General features: G+C 49.3%; 1 protein-coding gene across 2 annotated transcripts in view; it reads right to left on the minus strand.

Annotated features, from left to right (window-relative positions):
* Positions 1-972: 972 nt before the first annotated feature.
* Positions 973-22,226, minus strand: part of RFWD3 (ring finger and WD repeat domain 3) — a 580,144-nt gene continuing 558,890 nt past the window's right edge. For both annotated transcript variants that reach the window (XM_069604073.1, XM_069604082.1), the window contains one exon: positions 973-2,917. In XM_069604073.1, the coding sequence (XP_069460174.1) occupies positions 2,774-2,917 (144 nt within the window). In that variant the 3' untranslated portion in view covers positions 973-2,773. The remainder of the gene's footprint in view (positions 2,918-22,226) is intronic.

A 22,226-nucleotide genomic window follows, 5' to 3' on the forward strand; every position in this document is an offset into this window, starting at 1 on the left:
TCAGGCACATTCCTTCGAGTTGCCATTATTCCATCTGGAAAATAATGTATCATGCTGCAACATTCTGCCAGCTACATCAGTTATAATAAGTGATATTTTTTTTGCACAACACAAGTGTTTTTATCCCAATGGCATAAACCACTTTCTGCATTGTCTCGTAATACGGCTTTCCTGAGACTTGCATTTAAAAAGGCAGCATTTTGTTTGTGCACTTTTGGTCAAAATCGTCAAACTACATATACATAGACATGTACATGTGAGAGTAAGGGCAGATGGTTAGGGGTGTGGCCGAGGGGATAGGAGGAACCCTCTTTTTAAAAAAGAATATTAAATTCATGTTGACCCAGAGTGCACAAACAAAATGCAGACTTTCAAATAGAAGTCTATTAAAACACATAGAACTGCATTGTCTATGAGCCGTGTCGATAAATGGATAGTCACAAGTAAACCTTGTTTATACTGAGCATACAATGTTTTTTGTGCTTGGATGTATTTCTGCTAGTTACTATGGCCAATCTTGAAGTTTTGGTCTGGTCGGTGAACTCTTTATAAATCACAATGTTTTTTTTAAGCCTATATCTTTGGAAAAAGTGCTCCAAGATGCACCTTTTGCACCGATTTGTAAAGAATTGCAGTAGTTGGGGAAGTGGAAATGTCCTTCAAAACTCTTCACAGTGGCCACATGCTCACTAAGTGGCTTGCCTCGACAGTGGCGCAATAATGTGTGCACAAAAGCCAACCATTTCTGCACTTAGAGAAAAATAATTAGAGAAAACGTCCCCCCAGGATGGACTCCCTCTTTTTTTCCATACAGATGGATGAGAAGTAGGCATACACTACTACTGCACAATACAGGTTCATGATTCAGCAAATAATAAAACATCTTGGGTGGATTAAAACATTCGCTATTATAGGAAGCTCAAATTAAGTTCTATACAAACATACCAAGTACAACTCCAAAAAAGATCAAAGTAAAGCTTAAACTAATTCTTTATTCTTCGCAACACATCAGAGGATAGACACATAAACAACACAGAAATAATGTACAAAGACTCCAGCCATTGAAGACACACTATTCAGTTTTAGTTTGCTTTGTTGAACAAGCATCCCAAAGGAAGTGTGTCGGCCAAGCAAAGGTTTTACAGTACAAAAAGGATAAGGTGGAGAGCTTGGAGTTGCAAAGAGGAAAGGGTAAGTATGGACATGCATTCCGCTCTATAGCCCACGGAATAATTACTTACAATGACTCATGATATTTACATAGTGTGCAGAAAGTTTTTGTTTACAGGAATTGTATTTAAAGGGACACCGTTTTACAGGTGAAGGATTCGCTGTACCACATTCAAGATTATGTTCATTGCTTTACGTTGCTCGTTGCAAATAGTTAACTATGTAATAAAAGTGCAAACCCTATTTCAGGCGGGGTTGACGAGAAAAAGCACCTTACCCAATCGGATGGACTTCACTGGTTAAGCTTGGATTGTTTGCAGCACAATGGCAAGAGGCGCTCACAAAACGCATAATGCGAGTGTTCTGTTGGACATATAAAGTTCTAGTTTCAGCACCGTATAGACCTTTGATTTAGAAGAAACGTGAGATAATAATAAAAACCCACAGATATCCCAAGGAGGAAACCATAGCACCAAGGAGTAAGGTATTTGATGCGTTGTGGCCGCTAAGGTCTACTGAAATGACTGCTCGTTGGTTGAGGGATCGAAGGGAATCTGGCACACTGGCGTAGGCCCGACAGACATTCCTTTTCATGGATTGTAATATTTTACAAGGCCACATTAGGTTCCCCCGTTTTGCTTAAAAAAGTGGAGCTTTTCCCCCAATAAATGAATAAAAACGTCATTGATCTGATGCCCTAATTCATGAAAACATGGTTTTGGTGCATGTGAAGCAACATGCACATTTGTTTCACTTGTGCGCAGTCAATATAGTTATTGGTGCAGTTGGCCCACTGGCTTCGACATTCTGCTAACGGGAAGCCAGGAATGTCTGGATTTGGGATGGGCAGGAAGAAAGAGCGAACATGTAAAAGACGACATTTGTGCTAGGATTCTATGTGCGAGGACAAAGTGGGAAAGGCACGTTGCCAATCTCCCTCACAAACAGCATCACAACTTGGATTGCAATTCTGAAACAGCTTGCTATGCAACCGATTGCTAAAATTAGTCCGTACTTAAAAGCTTGAAGCAACAGTGTAAAACCTGCACCCTGTGGAGGGAACGAGTTTGCCTCTTGCACTCAGGCACGTATTCCTTTGCGACAGCCACAACCAAGCACAAAAGATTGATGATGTCACCGAACCTTCCAGAATATGTCAGCTCAGAGACGAATGGAGTCGCGAGGAATGTATTGAGACACAGGAAAGTCTGAGGTTCCCACTGTTCGTGAATTCACTTGTCACAGTCACGAGGGAGGCCAGATGGACTCTCTTGCGCAGTCTGCCTCTATAAGACTACTCCTCCAGGCAGAACTAGGGAGAGCCAGGAGGGTGCCGAGATGCATGAGAGACCATCACTTGTAGAAGAAAGGTAAAGTAGACACCGACGGCTCGTCGTTCACCAGATTCTGTATTCAAAAAATGGGCCAAACGCGCACTCTTCATCCTGGCAGAGGTGATCTACCAAAGGAGCACCAACCCATCAAGCGCATACTCCATTATGTTCTGTTACGATTTTTTCAGACACCAGCAAATGAAGAAAGAAAAAAAAAACTCATACAAAAGTTTCAGCTGGTGGGGGTTTCGCAATGCTGGCACCCTGGTTCATTCCCATTTGTAGACCTTCACCATCTTTTCAGTCAGCGTGGCTAGCATGCTGGTCTGGTTCACTTCAAATGGGCAGATATCTAGGACCGGCAGGTCGGTGGGCAGTTTCTGCATCAGAGCCCCAGTCCCCGCATTCCAGAGCTAGGGAAGACAAGCAAAAGAACAGATGTCACCAAACCATTCCAGTCATCCACAACTCAGCACCTTACAGACACAAAACAAAAAAGATCTTGCTCCCAAAATGTGCTTTTGTAGTGAGAAGTGCTATTACACTAGTATATTGTACAATTATATATTAAGACAGCCTACGGTGGTATTTGTAGGACAAGGAAAGCATAATTAAATACAACGCCACTATCTAAAAACTCCAGAATGGAATTAATTTAATGCACGGGTACATACAGGGTGCAAGATGGTCTTCACATGGCACATACTACACGATTTTCGCACACCCCAATTCTCTGGATTATCCGATAGTGTAGATGCAGCCAATTAAAGTCAATCCCCTACTCTTCTTCAGCTAGAAACCTTGGCATAATCTATAACCCTTCTCTCACCTTCTCAATTTTCATCTCAAAAACTGCAACAGCGGCTCAGCTCAACCTCTTAAATATGGAAAATCAGGCTCCTCCTTCATTTCAACACCACCAATAATCTCTTAACCACTCTCGGGCAGCCGTTTACTTCCTGTCTGCACGGGTCTGACCCTTGCCAGAGTACGTTGCTGGGTTTCCCCCTCCTCCATTCAAGGGTTTTTGACCCTTTATTCTTGCTCCGATATTCATAAGGGGCGTATTGTTTACCACAGATTGTCAAGCATGTGGAAAGTTCAGCATTACTTTGAGTCAAACAGAGCCAAACACACGAGGTATTTATCAGTATTACTCCCATGTAAGCAGATCTTACCTTGGGTATAGGGAGTTCGCTATGGGAATGGGAGTCCTTGTCATTCGCAGTGAGGTCCCACTTTAGCAAACCCCTAGGGACGGTTTTGCTGAGCAGGCCCACTTCCATGGTCTCAAAGGATGTGGCTCCCCCAAGGAAAGAAGGGACGAAGTGCCCAGATTTGTCACAATATACTGATGTTCGGATACCTGGTCTGGATAGTTAGATCGAACAAGCCAGTCCTCCAGGTAGGGGGAAAAAAAAAAGAGCATACTTTCCCCCTCCTGAGGCGAGCCGCTGCCACTGCCAAAAGCTTGGTGAAGACCCTGAGTGAAGGAGAAAGGTCAAATATCAGAAACCTAAGCTGGTAGTGGGCAGATGCCACTAAAAATCTCAGGTACTTCCCTGGACTTGGTATGGATCAGAACATGGAAAAAGAAACCCTGGACATCCTCTGACACCAACCAGCCCTGTAGCTTGAGGCAAAGGACTGTAAAATCAGAGCAAAGGTGACCATCTTGAACTTTGTGCAGGTACAGGTTCAACAGCCTCGGATCCAGGATGGGGTGCAGAGCCCCGTTCTTTATCGGAACCAGAAACGAGCACCAGCCCTGGCCATGCCCAGGGTACCGTTTCTATGGTGTCTTTAGGGAAAAGAGGACTGACCACCTCCAGCAGGTGAGACAGAGTGGATGATGTGCTGAAGGGAGAGTAGTCAGGAGGAACCCACTTAATTACAAAGTGTAAGGCCAAAGCGTCTCAATTGATCTGATGCCACTCAAAGAACAGGGAAATTCCCCCTTATCCCCCACTTGAATGGCATGCCTGAAGACATTCTCAGACTCTGTCCCCGTGGTTGCTGTGGGGACCCATGAGGCAGCAATACCCCCTCTGTGCTCCACAACATCTGCCTAGGAGTTATGGGCACTGGAGCTGCAGCTTGCCCGAGGTTGCCGGAGCTTGACTCTAGTGGGCGTAAGAGGCAAAGGTCCCCAGTCAGCATCAAAGACAGGTTCCTTGCCACTCTTCACCAATATTTTAAAACCCTTCATCTCCTCAGCTGGGAGATTGAGTGCCGCCTCAATGATGACACTCCAGCGGCCAAAAGAGTTTTTTGCAAAGTGCAGGGTGCCCAAACACGCAGCCTCTTGACCTACCTGTCCTGAGGCAATGAGGGGGGTTTTGGAGGATGGATGGGATGGAGGGGTTTTAAGGTTCACCAGCAAACTCTACAGGGATTCATGGGTCAAGAGAAAGGCCAGATCTGAGCTTGCTGGTGATACTTCTTTTCAAGGTCCCAGCCCAATGCAAGGATCAACACTTGGTTCTCCCAGGAAACAACATTGGGACCACCACAGCAGGGTTGTCTAGCTCAAGGTAGGTTTCAAAGTCGATGGCCTCCTGTTTGATACAGGAAGTCCCCTCCTTCAGTGTAAAACTCCTCTGGGAAGTCCCTGGACCCAACAGAGTAACATGGCTCCTTCCTAAACGGGATAAGATCACCCTAGTCAAAGATGTCAGACACCTTTGACATGAACCAGTCCATTGGAAGCCAGGCATATTCCTAGGGGGATACAGATGTAAACTGCACCCTGGTGAGAAGGAACAGGTGCCAAGTGCTCAATGCCCTAGGGTGGAGCAGAACTGCGGCCAACTGGAACTGTAGATACTTGTTTCTGAACCCATATGCATGCAGTCATGGTCAAGTGAGGGTTCCCTGCCGGCTCTTCCAAGCAGAGTGGGCCATGTAGATGCTACTGGCACAAGCATAGCGGGCCATGTAGATGCTACCGGCACCTTGGCGAACAGTAGGTGTTTAGGTTGGAAACTGTACCTGAGGTGTCAGAGCCAAATCCCCTGAGGAGTCCCTTGACCTGAAGTGGTGACTAATTTTCTTTGACGAAGAAGAATGGTGCCTCAAAGAGTCGCTAGAGGAGCAAGACCTCTTCTGATGCTTCATTTATTTCTTGCCCTTCAGGACAGGAGAGCGCTCTTCCTGCTCCACCACCCTCCTTCACTCAGAGCCTGGGAACTTGGAAGGGATCTTTCAGCACCCCTGTGGCACAAGTTGAAAAATGTTGTGGCACGCTCCCGAAGGACATTAGGGTCAGCAGACTGTGTTCCTCCCCCACAAATCCTGTGGGGGTCCGAACAGGCATTTACCTCTTGCAATCAGGACATGGCTTAAATGCAGAGGCCTTCCCAGAGTTATACAAGACACAGTTCAGTTAGCTTATTGATATTGTATTTGTATTGCCCTCGTACACAAGTGTTTCAGAGCGCAATTAAGCAAGGGAGAACAAAACAATGATCTTATTAGGCCCAGTGACATGGAGAACGTGCAAGTGCATGGGGGGCTACGGGGGAGGGGAGTGGAAAGTGCTGAGCAAAGGAATACAGATAAATAAATAATAAGCAACATACAGTGGTAGTGCATCCAGCAAGTGGTGCCAAGTAGTGTACCTGAAGCATACAGAGTGTACAGCAAAAAGGAAGACCTAAGCATGGTGGTGTTGGCGGAGTCCATGCTGGTTACTGCAGCACGCTTCCGGCATCCCTCGGTCGTAGTCTTCCTTGGATCTCTTCCATTTGCAGGGGTCGACTTAATTCCTGGGTCCAGCTCCCCTCATTTCCAGAAATCTTTCTGGGGCATGACCCAACACTCAAACAAGGGACTTTGAAACATTCAAACTTGTAGGTGGATGCCCAACAATGGACAGCAAGTCTCCCAGAACCTGCCCAGCAACGACTATAACCCAGAATGAATGTGGATTAGGTGTAGACAGCCAAACTCCCCATTTCCTGCCAGCTGGCACACTGATAATCTTTTCTAGGTTTTCCAAAGGCAAGCCAGTAAGGATGCATGAAGAAAGAGGACCCTACTGGAAAGGCATAGAGTCTGCCAACAAAGGCCATGACATCTTGAACAGGACTTAAAACACGAGAGTAGCCATTTTGAATATATGGTCCTCCTAGCATTATCGCAGTTAAAAAGAAATGTAAAAAAAGGCAACACACAACCTTGCATGGGCAGGAGCTGGGTTAGAGGGAAGGTAAACATTTATTAACTGAAACCAGCCTGTTCAGGAGGTGCAAGAAAAGTAACAGAAACGCTACTTCTGACAGAGTAAAGTGAATATTGTGTTCCCTCAACACGCCAACAAAGATCGCTTGTGTTGCAATGGAAAATAAATTGTCACTATTTAGACATTCCAAGATGAAGCAAAGAGCTGAAAAACTACAAATGAAAAAATAAATAGACTAAAGAAGCTATGCAGTAGTGCAGCACTGAAGTGAGACCGCAGGGTCACGACCAGCAGGTTTAAAGAAAGAAACTGGTGAGGGGTTATACACAGGGAAAAGTGCATGTGCTTGCAGACTGTACACAGGCATACCTGATGACACCAACATACGTGGCTTAGGTCAAACAAGAGAAACAGTTTCACGTTCTGCCACGAAGAGGTAGCCTTCGAAGAAAGGAACTGCTTTCATATTTCCCAGAAAATCAATTAGGGAGACATTTTCTTCTGCAAAGATGTGCAAGCCATTCCTCATAATTCTAAGGACGATACACTAGCTTGGGAACTGTGGGAGGGAGAATGGAATGCGTGGGTGTAGTTGATGTCTCCAGCAAAGTAGCGTCCTTCATGGAGGCGACGATGGGGGAAATCCTAGAGGAGGCGCACAGATAACGGGGAAGTGTCCTTCTTCCTCCCCACTGGGTAAGGGGGAGGGATTGGGCAAAAGACCACAAAAACCAGGGGTTTAGCCCGGGAAGAACGTGAGGGGGGTGGGAAGTGTGCCAAACAGGAGGAGAAGCCAGCGAAAGGGCAACAAAGGAAGGGGGCGTGTCCTTGGGGATAAGACCGCTGCTGGAACCTTCCTTGAAAGTCAAAAATCGCCCCCAACACACTTTTTATCACCTTCCTGTGCCTGGCGCCAATGGCGTGTCAATCAGTGTGCTCAAATTTTCCCCAATCATGCCCCACCATTGGCGCTTGAATTGGGCCATCCTCTCGTTTACCTCTGGTCTGTTCTCCCAAAACCTTCCAGAGAGACAGAGAGAGACGGATAGAGAGAGAGAGACAGAGAGAGATAGAGAGAAAATCAGCTGCTACGCTCCTTACTCCCGGTATGTGTCGTGCTCTTACTTCAGAGTTTCGCTTGAAAAGGCTTGTTGTCAGCTCCATGAGCAGCCTCAGTACCCTTAGGTTGCTAGACGTCCCTTGATTGATGATCTGCACCACTGCTAGGTTATCTGACCACAGGATCACCCTTTTATTGGCCAGTGCCTCCTCCCATAACCTAAATGCAACCACAATAGGAAACAATTCCAGCAATGCGATGTCTCTGGTTACGCCCTTCTCATGCCATGCTGTTGGCCAAGCGTGCCCGCACCAGTCCTTCCCTAGTATTGCACCCACCACAGGGGTGCCTGAAGCGTCTGTAAAAAGTCTTCACTACTAGCCCATTGCTCCCACCACAGTAGGACCCCATTGAACTTATCCAGGAAACCATCCAACATTTTCAGGTTCTCCTTTCCTTCAACACCCAAACGCACATGTTGAGATGCATGTTGCAGCCCCACTGTCTTTAGCTCAATGCTTCTGGCGAACACCATGCCCGCTGGGATCACTCTCACAGCGAAATTTTATTTCCCTGTCAATGATTGAAGCTCCCTCAAAGTGGCCTTGCTCCTGCCTCTCAACTCCTTGATAATGTCCTTCAGTTTCTACACTTTGTCCTTTGGAAGTCTTGTTATCCCTTACTCAGAATCAATCTCGATTCCAAAGAATGTTAACCTTGTAAGAGGGCCCACTGTCTTCCCTTTCGTTAGAGGAACCCCCAGCTCCTTCGTCATTGCCTTAAACCTGTCCATTAGCGAGCCACAGTCCTCTGTTCCTTTCCTACCGACGAGCAAGAAGTCATCCAAGTAATGCATCACTTTCCGTCTCCTGCGTGCTGCTTTAGCACATATTCCAAAAACGTACTACATTTTTTGTAGTACGCACACTAAATTGAGCAACCCATGGACAAGCATTTGCCAAAATAATACAAGCCATTGACCTTGAAACCCAGCAAGTTATAGCTCCCTTCATTGATTGGTAATAACCTGAAGGCCGATTCAATGTCTACTTTGCCCATTAGTGCCCCTCTCCCCATGCCCTTCACCAATTCAACTGCACCCTCAATGCAGGTGTAATTCTCCCTACAGTTCTCTTCTGCTATGCAATCGTTTACAGCTTGTCCCTCTGGAAAGGATAGGTGCTGGATGAGTCCAAACTGCCCTGCTTCTTTTTTTTTTTTTTTTTTAAATCTTTTTATTGACAACATACACGACAGGGTGGGCCTATTGGCCTGTTCCACCCGCAATAAATGCAAGAGAAAAATAAAACACATTGTCAAAAACATTTTCTGGTTAACTCCCAACCCCCCTTCCGCCCTCCCAGTCCCGCCCCCCAAACAATTGTTACGCCAACTTTAGGGAAAATGCAACTATATTTAGCATAGGGAAGAACACTTGCATAGCGCTTTGATAAAGAAAAGTGATCCTTGAAACAGTGGGGTAAAATCATGTGGTGATTAGGTCAGGGCAAGATCAACCCTCTGAGGGGCATGGGGACCAGCGCATTGCATCCATTAGTTTAAGCATTTGTTCAATCGCCCCTCTACAATCGCATAGTGATACAATCATCATGCAGCAGTACTGCCGTCCACTCCTGGACAAAATCAGACATAGTATTATTTGCTATTGCCGATAGTTTTTCGTAGCTGAATATCATTCTGAGCTTGCAGAGCCATTCCTCTTTGGAGGGGGCCAGGACACTTTTCCATTTTTGCGCTAGCGCCAGTCTCCCTGCCCGCAGCATGGCGCATATAACCTTGGGGAAGGCATTCACCTCCGACTCTGGCATAGGGGAACCCAGTAGGATTTCCAACGGGTGCAAAGATGGACCATAACCCTCGATATCCTTGATCCAACTGAGGAGCTCCGTCCAGTATACCTGTATGGACGGGCAACTCCACCACATATGAAACCAGGTTCCCCGTTGATGGCATCCCCTGGGGCAGAGGGGGGAAACATCCCGGTACATTCTAGACAATAGCGCCGGGGGGCGATGCCATGAATGGAGGATTTTAAAGTTATGTTCCATAGCTGCTGTGTAAAGGGAGCCTGTGAAAATGCACTTGAAAACCGCCCTCCAGGTGTGGTCCTCTATTGGCATCCCCAACCTCTCTTCCCATATGCGCTTGAAGGGTTGTCTGCCTTCTAGGTTGGCTAGAATCAGCACACTATAAAACTTAGATAGCGAACCTTTGCGGGATTTACTTTTGGCCAGGATTAGTTCAAATGGGGTGAAGGGGCGGCTAAGCTGAGCGGCCCACCGTGGTTGGGTAAGTATCCCTTTCAGCCGCAGGAATTCAAAGACCGTGGGGGGCTTGTCCACCAGAGCATCTGTCAAGTTATCGTATTCAATGAAGCCCTCCTCTCGTGTAAGCTGGGAGACTCTTTCCAGTCCCATGTCAGACCAGGCCTGGGTGTCCCCCTGCTTCTTTTTTGGGCACCAAACCCAACAGTGATACCCTAAAGTTCTTGAAAGGGGGGTAGTGAAAGGACTGGCCAACCGAACTAGACTCCTTTCTTCTGCAATGTTCTGTTCCACTACCTCTAGCATTTTCAATGCCAACTTCAAGTGGTCAGCCTCCATGCTCCCTACTGGCCCGGTGAAAGGAATTACAACCCCCCCCCTAAAACCCTCCCAAATTAGTTCTGCATCTGCGCTATTATGGTAAGAGTATAGGAATGGCATCATTTTAGCAAGGATTATGGGTGTGGGCAGTGGGGTGTCAATTTCGCATAGCATTCTCCTTTGGCTTGGGGTTGGAGCCCTTTTTTCCCCCCAATCGCATGATGTTGTGCTATGACACCCTGAACATTTGGTGCATGCATGCTTAAATTTACAGATTTTGCCAAAGGGGCAATAGCCTTGCTCAAATTTCCAGCATGTCGCTTGCTCCTCATGTTGATAGCTGGGTCTACTATTCCTGGAGGAGTACCAGCAAAAGGCTCCCCTCTTCCTGTCCCCAAATGTCCACTTCTCTTTCTTATAATAGGGCCTCTCCCCCACCACTTTTGCTGATACCATCTTTTCAATGTAACCAGTCACATCTACTCTGGCCAAATCTGCATTTTTAATTTTAATAATTAGTAGTGTTTAGTAATGTTGGGATAATAAATCTGCAGCCTTTTATGCCAACAAAAGAAAATGTCTCCATCTGCCCCTTTTTCGAAAAGAAGGGAGGTAAGGGTATCGAATGGAAAGAGCAATAATGTTGGTATAACTATGGACAAATGCCCATGTTATTTCATAAGCTTTAGATAGATCTGTATGAAAGTAACATTGGATTGCTCTTTTAAAATTACGTTTAGGCAACACTTACTAATGAGTTATCTCCAGAGTGGATGAAAAGGTTTGGAAGTTTATTAACTAATGGGAGTAGACATCAAATGCTACCTTAGGTAGAAGAGTGATCTATCCACGATAATACTTTTAGTCAGGTAATTAACAGCTGGCCAAGCCACGCATCCCAACCCCACCCTGGCAGATGTACTTCCCTGGTCACACATACAGACTCAACAGGGAAGTGTCTTACTGCGGGAAAGTATATTTTTCACCCATGTAAAAAGTCCTGCTACAAAGTAATAAAACAATTAGTGTAGTGGGCACCAAGTGAGAGTGTGATGTCATGGAAGTCTAGCGTAGAATGTTAAGGCTTGCTTGTGTGCCTGTGTTCCAAAGAGTCAGTTAGTAGCCGAGAGTGACAGTGAAGACAGCCAGAGTGGTGGTACCAGTTATCTAATGTACAACACGGATGATGAGTGGAGCAGGAACCTGGTGTTGCTACTGCTGCGGGGGGTGGGCAGGGTGCAGAGGCTGGTAACTGCCCCCACCCAAGACCACCACCTAGGGCTCTACAGCTGTCTGTGCCATACTTTCCGCTGGTCGTTGGAGGAGCAGGGCTCCAAAGCCTGCCCTGGAGTGCTGCCAGAAAGGTTGGGGAGAGTGAGTGCGTGTGTGTGGTTACAGCATGGGTTGTCATGGCCCTACTTTGCCACCATTGCGGGGTAAGTTCTGATGCAGGGACCGGCACTGCAGCCATTGTAACTGGCACTGTTGGAAGGGCTGGGGTGCAGTCAGCCTCAGGTTAAGAGAGTGCCAGTGTGCCTTCTCAGTGTTCTGTGAGATATTGCTGAAGGCTCTATACCTTCCCTGCGTGCCCATCTGCAGCTTAATGTAATCTGGGCATTTATTTTCAGTTGGCGACGGGAGGAGGTGAACTTGGCAGGCTCTCCTGTCATCCTGTTGGGAGCTCCGTACTCTTCGAAAGCACCGGAGCTAATGATGGTCACAGTGTGAGGGACCAACCCGGAGTCTGGAATCTCAGCAGCCACTCAGGGAGCTCCAGTGGCTGTCGCATGTTGACTGTTGCCCTGGTAGTGACGCAAGCAGGAAGAGGAGTGAAATGTTGGGCAGCTTCCTGTGAGCAAGCCGTGGAGATTGGTTGGCTGACAACATGAGTGCTGCCATGGGGGAGCAACAGCTTTCCCCGTCGGGTGCTGGCGAAGATCAGCATACAGTCAAAGTGAACTACGGTGAGGATGATCTGCCGGCACATAAGACTGATGAAAATAGGCTCCTATGGAGAACTATGTTTCTGTTCAGAAGAGCTGACCATTGACGGGTGCTGTCCTGAGGAACGGGACATTTCTCAGAGATTTCAATTCTTAATGTACTGTACAGTAAAGCTCTCTGCACGCCAGAGATTGAAGTGGAGATCGTTCTGCAACAGAGATGTGCTGCGTTAACTGCGCAGAGAGTGATGGACCAAGAATTGGCCTGTGAACACAAAGTATGTTAGTGTTCGGTTTTAAAATATCAGGAGTTTTGTGCACACTGAGAGGCCTATAAAGGCCCTTTTGTGTAATAGAAGTTAAATGTTAACAGATTAGCCATCGTATTTTGTGTAGGAATGATACAATTTTGCATATATAAGTATGTATGATTAAGTGGCATTTGTAGTGTTTGCACAGACTACAATTATCGTAGTGTGCATATAAGTTACTCACTGTAGTGACTTACATACCCCTAGTCCATAGTCCCCTTTCCTCCATACTGTATGGGGTGTCCCTAGCTAGGGACGGGGAACTGAACCTTCTTCTCCAGAAAAAGTAGTCTTCCCCTTTAAATTTAGCAGCACGCGGGTGCACAGGTCTGGGAGCATGCTCTTCCCCCGACTCACCCCACCGGCGCCACTCCTCAGTCCCCTTTGAAATGTCAACAATATTAAGATTGCCTAATGACACAGGTTGTATTAAGGGGGGGATGGTGGGACGTATGGAGGAAAGGGGCCTATGGGCTAGGAGTACCTAATTGCATTTAGAAGTTGTGACCAATAGTCCCTCTTAGAAAGTTCCAATTAAAAGTGTACCCAATTGCATTAAGATGTGTACCTAACTGCATTTAGAAGTTGTGACCAATAGTCCCTCTGAGAAAGTTGCATTTAGAAGTGTGCCCAATAGTCTCTCTGAGAAGAACAAGTTACTTTCTTACCTGGTAACGTTCTTTCGATGGGATGGTCCGACGACGTATTCCATATCTGACATGTAATCACCACAGCTGTGCTGCTTCGGAAACTTTTCGGCGTCTGCGTCGATGTGCCGTCGTCGAGGACCTCCTCCGACGTCCGACGTCATCCGATGTGATAAGTAGGACGCACGACGCCCATAGCCTCAGTTGTAGTTTTTTCCCCCAGAACGTGTGACATAAGTCAACTGCCAGTCAGACACAAAGCCTTGCGGAACGTAAGCTGCAATCGCAAAAGAAATTCTGCAGCGGGGAAGGCAGGGCGGCAGCGATATGGAATACGTCGTCGGACCATCCCATCGAAAGAACGTTACCAGGTAAGAAAGTAACTTGTTCTTCGAGGGGATTGGGTCCTCTGACGTATTCCATATCTATGACAGACTCCCAAAGCAGTACCAAAGCAAGGAGGAGGGAAAGAATTTAGAATCAAAATTTAGAATAGCCAATCAAATAGCAGAGCAAAGGACCGCCTTGCCAAAGGCCAGATCCTGCCCTCTGATGGAATCGAGGGAATAATGCCGTACAAATGTATGTACTGAAGCCCAGGTGGCTGCATCACAGATGTTGCGAATAGGAACACCCCTCTGCAGGGCAGTAGATGCAGCCACACCCCTGGTAGAATGGGCCCGCAAGCCAGCCGGTGGGTCCTTACCCGCCAAGCGGTAGCACTCCGAGATGGCCAAAATAATCCAGCGAGACAAAGTCTGTTTCGTCACAGCTTGCCCCAAACGCTTTCCAGCGTAACCAATAAAGAGTTGATCATCCACTCTGACCCGGGACATGCGTGAAACATAAAAGCTTAAAGCTCTCCTAGTATCAAGCCTATGGAGCCTCTCCTCTTCCTTACCAGGATGCGGAGGAGGATAGAATGCCGGAAGAACAACCTTCTGGGCCAAATGAAATTCCGTCACTACCTTCGGAAGAAAAGAAGGACGAACTCTAAGGACAACCCTGTCCTTGTGAAATACAGTGAAGGGAGGCTTAACTGAAAGTGCCTGTAACTCACTCACTCTGCGAGCGGAAGTAACCGCAACTAAAAACACAGTTTTCAGAGTTAACAGCCTCAAAGGGCAAGAATGTAAAGGCTCAAACGGAGCACCCATAAGAAACTTAAGAACAAGGTTTAAATCCCAACCGGGCACCAGGAAAGGTGACGGAGGGAACACATTAGTGAGCCCTTTCAGGAACTGTGAAATCAAAGGGATTTTAAAGTAAGAACACTCTTCAGACGAGCGCTTAAAGATGGACAGCGCCGCCAGGTAACCCTTAACGGTACCCACTTGCAAGCCCATGTGGGCCAAAGAAAGTAAAAAGGACAGAACCATGGGGATGTCACATGCAAAAGGATCCACATTCTGAACTCTGCACCAGTCGCAGAACTTACGCCAACGGCAACGGTACAGAGACTTTGTTGCTGGCCTTCGGGCCAAAAGCAACACCTCCATCACGTCCTCAGGGAGGTCCCAATCCTTATACCTCAACCTTTCAGAAGCCAAGCGTGAAGGTTGAGGGATCTGACCTCTGGATGGAGAACCTGACCCCCCTCCCGTGAGAGCAGATCGTCTCGGTAGGGAAGACGACGTGGAGGGCAGATGGATAAGTCGAGAAGGTCCGGGTACCATGTCCTCCGAGCCCACGCCGGAGCAATGAGGATCATCCGGGAACCGAACTTCCGTAACCTCCGCAGCACTTGCGGGATGACGGGGACTGGAGGAAACGCGTACAGCAGCGGGAAGGACCACTCCACCACGAACGCGTCTCCTAAGGCTCCTTTTGGAGGAAATTCCCGCGAGCAAAACCTTTCGCACTTCCGGTTGACACTGGAGGCGAAGAGATCCACTTGAGGGGTCCCCCAAAGGGCGAAGATCTCCAGGAGAATCTCCTGAGCCAACTCCCACTCGTGAGAGATCGCGCTCTGCCTGCTCAGAGCATCCGCCGTCACGTTTTCGGCTCCGGCCAGATGAACTGCCGAGATCGAAACTTCCTGCTGGATGGCCCAGAACTCGAGCTGCATCGCCTCCCTGCACAGAGGAAGTGACCCTGCCCCCCCCTTTTTGTTGAGGTAGTGCATGGCCACTGTGTCGTCCGTCAGGATCAGGACATTCTTCCCTCGCACAGACGGCAGAAAAGCCTTCAGGGCTAGCCTGACGGCCCTCAGCTCCAACAGATTGATATGGAGTCTGGACTCCGACGGAGACCAACGACCGCTGACTGTCAGTCCGTTGGCATGAGCTCCCCATCCCGTGAGGGAGGCATCCGTCACGATCGTCACCTCTGGCCAGGGAAGCCAAAATGGAGCCCCCCTAATCAAGTTGCCTTCGACGGCCCACCACAGAAGGTCCCGGGCGACCGAGGACGGCACCTGAATCGAGTCCGACATCCTGCCGGAGGACTGCGACCATTGCGTCTTGAGTGCCCACTGCAAAGATCTCATCCGCAGGCGAGCCTCTGGCACCAGAAGAATGCAGGATGCCATGAGGCCGAGCAACCTCAAGAACTCGAACGCTGTGAGCGTCTGGGAATGCTGAAACTTGTGCACCATCTGCTGAATGTGAAGAGCCCTCACCTGGGGAGGAAAACACAGCCCCAGGGAAGTGTCGAGCACTGCTCCGATGTACTGGAGCCGCTGTGTTGGCGTCAAATGAGACTTCTTTAAATTGAGGGAGAAGCCCAGCCTGTGAAGGGAGCGACAGGTGACCGACGGATGATCCAGGACTTGCTCGGGAGAGCTCCCCCTGACCAACCAATCGTCCAGGTAGGGGTAGACGTGAATCCCCCCTTGCCTGAGATGCGCTGCCACCACCACCATGAGCTTGGTGAAAACCCTCGGGGCGGAGGTCAATCCGAACGGCAGGACCCGAAACTGAAAGTGCGAGTCGCCAACCGCGAACCTCAGGTACTTCTTGTGCTTGGGATGGATCGGCACATGGAAGTAAGCATCCTTGAGGTCGAGTGACACCAGCCAGTCCTGAAGCTGAAGGGCCTGGAGGACTTGAGAGAGAGAGTAACCATCTTGAACTTGTCCTTCCTGAGGAGTTTGTTCAAACCGCGCAAGTCCATGATGGGTCTCAATCCCCCGTCTTTCTTCGAAACCAAAAAATAAGGGGAATACCATCCCTTGTTCCTCTCCGCTACAGGCACCAGTTCTATGGCGCCTTTCTCCAGCAGGGCTTGAATTTCCTGCGCAAGGAGCGGATCCGGACTCTGCAAAGAGAGGTTCCCCGGTGGATTGTCGCGAGGCCTGTGCCGAAAGGGAAGACAGTAGCCGCGGGTTATGATCTCCAGAACCCCACATCTGAAGTAATGGTTTGCCACTCTACAAGATGCTGCGCCAGCCTTCCCCCAACCGGCGAACCATGGGACATGGCCTCACGACTGAGTGGGAGCGGCTGCGGCGTTACCTGAGGGCAAAGAGGCAACTGCCCGAGCGGCCTTGGCACCACGGGTACCCTGTCGTCCACCTCTGGTACCCCTGCGTTGGCCTCTTTGACTGCCAGCTCCTCTCGCTTTACTGAAGGATGAGTAATAGCGAAAGGAACCACCCCTCCACTGCTGTCCCCTAGGACGAAAAGGCGGAGGTTGGCGAACTGCAGCGCCCAACGACTTCGCTGCAGCTTTTGAGGTTTGCAACCTCTCAAGGCTCTCGTCAGCCTTGCTGCCAAAAAGGTGTTCACCGTCAAAGGGCATGTTGAGGAGCCGGGACTGCACATCAGGAGCAAACCCCGACTTCCGCAACCACGCAAACCTGCGCATCACGGTGCTCGCCGCCATGGACCTACTGACGCATTCAGCTAAGTCCAAACCCGACTGAACGGACTCACACATGGCATCCTTACCATCCAGGACCATAGCAAGGAAACCATCCCGTTCGTCCCCTTCGGGAATATGTTCAGCCGCTAACGCAACACAGTTCCACCGAGTGTGCGTGAAACGCGACAAGGCACAAATGGAGTTGGCCGCCTGAAGCGCCATACCACCAGAAGAAAACACTTTCTTCGCCCAGCCATCAAAACGTTTGTCGTCCCTATCAGGAGGGATGGTAGGGTACGACGCCTGCTTCGCCGGGGCCGTGGCCGCCTGCACCACCAAACTCTACGGAGTGGGGTGCCTGGTCAAGTAGCAGGGGTCGCCACTGGCTGGACGGTATTTTCGCGACAAGGATCTGCCCACCGCCGGGAGACTCTCCGGAGCAGTCCAAGCCGCCGCCACCCTTCTCTGTAAAGCCATATGGAACGGCAGAACCGGGTCAGTTGGGGGACCAACATCAAGGATGTCTGTCAGATCATCCTGCACAAATTCCCCTGGGGGAGAAGACCATCCCAAGTACTCAGAAACCCTAGCCATAAGGCGCCGGTACGAGGAATCAGCATGAGAGCCAGGCTCAGGCCTACAAAACTCCACCTCCGGAGAGGTGTCCAATCCAATGGCATCATGCAGTGACTGTCTCAACTCGTCAAACTGACTATGGCCCGAGACAATTTCATCCGGATCCTGACTAGGAACCAGGCCATCAGAATCCTCATCCGCCTCTGAAATATAGTCCAGGTGGCGAAAAGAAGGCACTCGAGAGTGCTTGCTCTTAACCAGAGCCTTCCTAGGGGGTCCACCCGTGCCCTGGGGTACCTCCGACACGAAAGGCGTCGATGGCGTCGAGCGAATCGGCGCCAGCGGCGAGAGAACCGGCATCGAGGAAATCGGCGTCAACGTCAGATGCAGCGCCTCCAGAATCGGCGGCGTCGACACAGCCCTCGAGGCCGGAGCCCCGAGCGTGTCCCTCGACGACCTGAGCGTCGACGGCATCGACGACTTCCTCGGAGCCAGAGCCTCGAGAAAGCCTGTCGACGCCCTCGACGTCGATGCCTTCTTCGAAGACCTCACAGGTGCACACGGTCTCGAACGCGTCGAGGACCGGGACCTGGAACGGGTACGTCGAGAACGAGTCCCCTTGTCCGAACGGGACCTCTCCCGTGACTCGTGCCGACCACTCTTGCGAGCGGTGTCTCTCGAACTCACACGACCGACCCCACTCGGGGGCGCGGATGGCTGAGTACCCTGCGACTCAAGAATCGCCAGCATCTTCTTCCCGAAGGAAGCCCATTCCTCCGGCGTCGCACGGCTGGAGGGGTAAGCGACGCGCCGGGCAGAGCCCTCCGAAGAGGACCTGGAAGACGACCGGTGTCGGCGCTTCCGAGAATGCCTCGAAGAGGCTGAGGAGTGGCGAGACAGACTCCTAGAAGGAGACCCACGAGACTTCCGACGATGACACGGAGAGTCACCCCTCGAATCATCCGTCGAAAGCCCCGCAGACTTCGACTTCCGGGGCTTGGACACCCGACCTACCGACAACTTCTTCTTACGTTCGCGTAAGGCTTTGGACGTGAGCGACTGGCAGTCGATACAGTCATCCGTGTCGTGGGCCTCCCCGAGGCACCAGAGGCAGGCGTCGTGCGAGTCCGTCACCGACATCTTGGACCCACACTCCCCGCACTTCTTGAAACCCGGACGCGGGGTCGAAGACGAAGTAGACATCTTCAGAAGGATTTTCACAAACGAACAGGTTCGAAGAACCGAGAAGAACAGAACTCCAAAGAGTCGAGGCGTTTAAACCGAGAAACACGAAGCAACACGTTTGCGGAAAAAACGGAACTGAGGCTATGGGCGTCGTGCGTCCTACTTATCACATCGGATGACGTCGGAGGAGGTCCTCGACGACGGCGCATCGACGTCATCGACGCAGGACGCAGACGCCGAAAAGTTTCCGAAGCAGCACAGCTGTGGTGATTACATGTCATAGATATGGAATACGTCGGAGGACCCAATCCCCTCGAAAGTTGCATTTAGAAGTGCGCCCAAATGCATCTAGAAGTGTACCTAATTGCATTTAGAAATTGTGACCAATAGCCTCTCTGAGAAAGTTGTATTTAGAAGTGTACCCTATTGCATTTAGAAGTTGTGACCAATAGTCCCTCTGAGAAAGTTCCAACTAAAAGTGTACCCAATTGCATTTAGAAGTTGTGACCAATAGACTCTCTGAGAAAGTTGCATTTAGAAGTGTACCCAATTGCATTTAGAAGTGTACCTAACAGCATTTAGAAGTTGTGACCAATAGTCCCTCTGAGAAAGTTGCATTTAGAAGTGTGCCCAATTGTCTCTCTGAGAGAAGAACAAGTTACTTCTTACCTTGTAACATTCTTTCGATGGGATGTTCCTCCGACGTATTCCTTATCTTAGATATCTCCTTCCAGCTTTGCTGGCCTCGGAAAATTTTTCTCTAGAGGGCGCTGCGCGTCGACGTCCGCCGAGTCGATGTCCCTCGTCAGCCGCCATATCGACGTCGACGTCATCCTGCCTATAAAGGCCGCGTGCAGCGTCCGTTGCTCAATTCCGTTTTGTAGCCCACAGTTTTTCTGTCTGGACTAGACTAATCACCCTGAAGGAGCGTAAGATGCAACAACAAGGGAAGTAGTACTGCGGGGATGGATGGGAGGGTCGATAAGGAATACGTCGGAGGAACATCCCATCGAAAGAAAGTTACAAGGTAAGAAGTAACTTGTTCTTCGAAGGGATTGTGTCCTCCGACGTATTCCTTATCTTAGATAGGCTCCCATAGCAGTATTCTGTTATTGGAGGCGGGAGTACTGACTTCATGCTTCCTTTTATTGATGAATAGAGTGCAATACTGCCCTTACAAACCTAGTCTCTTGACTGGAGGAGGAATCCAAGTTGTAAAATCGTGTAAAGGTATGGACGGACGACCATGTGGCAGCCGCACATATGTCTTTAACCGGCACTCCTCTTTTGAGGGCCGATGAAGCTGCAATACCTCTGGTCGAATGAGCCCTAAGATTTTGAGGGGGCTCTTTTCCTGCCAGTTTATAACATTCCAAAATGGCTAGAATGATCCATCTGGAAATGGTCTGCTTAGTTATCGGTAACCCCAGCTTGTGACCTGCATAGCCTACAAACAGCTGGTCTGCTTGTCTTATCCTGGCCAGTCTACTGATGTAAAAACTTAAAGCCCTTTTAGGGTCCAGCCTGTGTAACCTCTCTTCCTCTTTTCCCGGATGAGCAGGAGGATAGAATGATGGCAGGGTAATCTTCTGAGTGATATGGAATTCAGAAACCACCTTTGGGAGGAAATTAGGCTTCACTTGCAGGACAACTTTGTCTTTGTGAAAGATTGTATGAGGGGGTTTACAAGAAAGAGCTTGTAACTCGCTCACCCTTCTAGCAGATGTAAGTGCTATTAACAAAACCGTTTTAAGGGTAAGAAATCTTAACAAACAAGAATGGAGTGGTTCGAAAGGTGTGCCCATCAGGAAAGTTAGGACTAAGTTTAAATCCCATAGTGGAACCTGGAATGGTCTTGGGGGATAAACATTAGTTAACCCCTTTAGAAACTATTACCAAGGGTAACTTGAAATAGGATGGTTCTTCCGCAGTGCGCTTAAAGATGGATAGCGCTGCGAGATAGCCCTTAATGGTGCCAACTTGAAGGCCTGAATTCGCCAAATAGAGTAGGAAGGACAAAACCATTGGTGTACCACATGAAAAGTGGTCGATATTCTTTTCTCTACACCAGCTGCAAAATCTGTTCCAACGGCAGCGGTATAAAGACTTTGTTGCTGGCCTCCTTGCCGAAAGCAACACCTCCATAACATCATCAGGGAGGTCCCAATCCTTGTACCTCAGCCTTTCAGAAGCCAAGCGTGAAGGTTGAGGGTTTTGATGTCTGGATGGAGAACATGACCTCCCTTCTGTGAGAGTAGATTCTCTCTGAGTGGAAGCCGAATTGGAGGGCAGATGGACAAGTCTAGAGGGTCCGGGTACCACGTTGTCCTGGCCCAATCCGGGGCAATTAGGATCATGGTTTTCCGGAATCTTCTCAACCTCCTGATCATTTGAGGAATGACAGGGACCGGTGGGAACGCGTACAGAAGCGGAAACTCCCAGTCTACTATGAACGTGTCTCCCAGAGCTCCTCTCGGGGGGAAATTCCCTTGAACAGAACAGATCGCACTTCCTGTTGACACTGGTGGCGAACAGATCCACCTGAGGGGTTCCCCAAAGGGCGAAGATCTCTTGAAGGACTTCCTGAGCTAGTTCCCACTCGTGGGAGACTGCTCTGCCTGCTCAGAGCGTCCGGTGTCAAGTTCTTCTCTCCGGCTAGGTGAACTGCCGATAGAGGGATCCCTTCTTGGATTGCCCAAAACCAGAGCTGCATCGCCTCTCTGCACAGGGGTAGTGATCCTACGCCTCCTCTTTTGTTGAGGTAATGCATGGCCACTGTGTTGTCCGTCATTATCAGGACATTCTTCCCTTGTACAGCTGGCAGGAACGCCTTCAGCGCAAGTCTGATGGCCCTCAGCTCTAACAGGTTGATATGTAGTCTGGACTCCGATGGAGACCAACGACCGCTGATGGTCAAGTCGTTGGCGTGGGCTCCCCACCCCGTGAGTGAGGCATCCGTGACTACTGTTATCTCCGGCCAGGGTTGCCAAAACTGCTCTCCTTTCAGTATGTTCTCCTGACAGGCCCACCACTGAAGGTCTCGAGCCCCCCTGTCGGGAACCTGAAGAAGATCTGTCATTCTTCCTGAGAATTGTGACCACTGAGTCCTCAGTGCCCACTGGAGGGATCTCATTCTCAGGCGAGCCTCTGGCACTAGGAAAATGCAGGATGCCATGAGACCTAGCAACCTCAAAAAGTCGAAGGCTGGGAGACGTTGGGCATTTTGGAACTTGGTAACCATCTGTAGAATATCTTGAGCTCTCACCTCTGGTGGCAAAGCTTTTCCCAGGGAAGTGTCCAGGATTGCTTCGATGAACTGGAGTCTCTGCGATGGTATCATTTGTGACTTCTTTAAATTGAGGGAGAAGCCCAGTCTGTGAAGGGAGTGGCAAACGTGATTTAGCTGG

The sequence above is a fragment of the Ambystoma mexicanum genome, chromosome 1p (assembly GCF_040938575.1).
Source record: "Ambystoma mexicanum isolate Mex_15411 chromosome 1p, UKY_AmexF1_1, whole genome shotgun sequence".
Lineage (NCBI taxonomy): Eukaryota > Metazoa > Chordata > Amphibia > Caudata > Ambystomatidae > Ambystoma > Ambystoma mexicanum.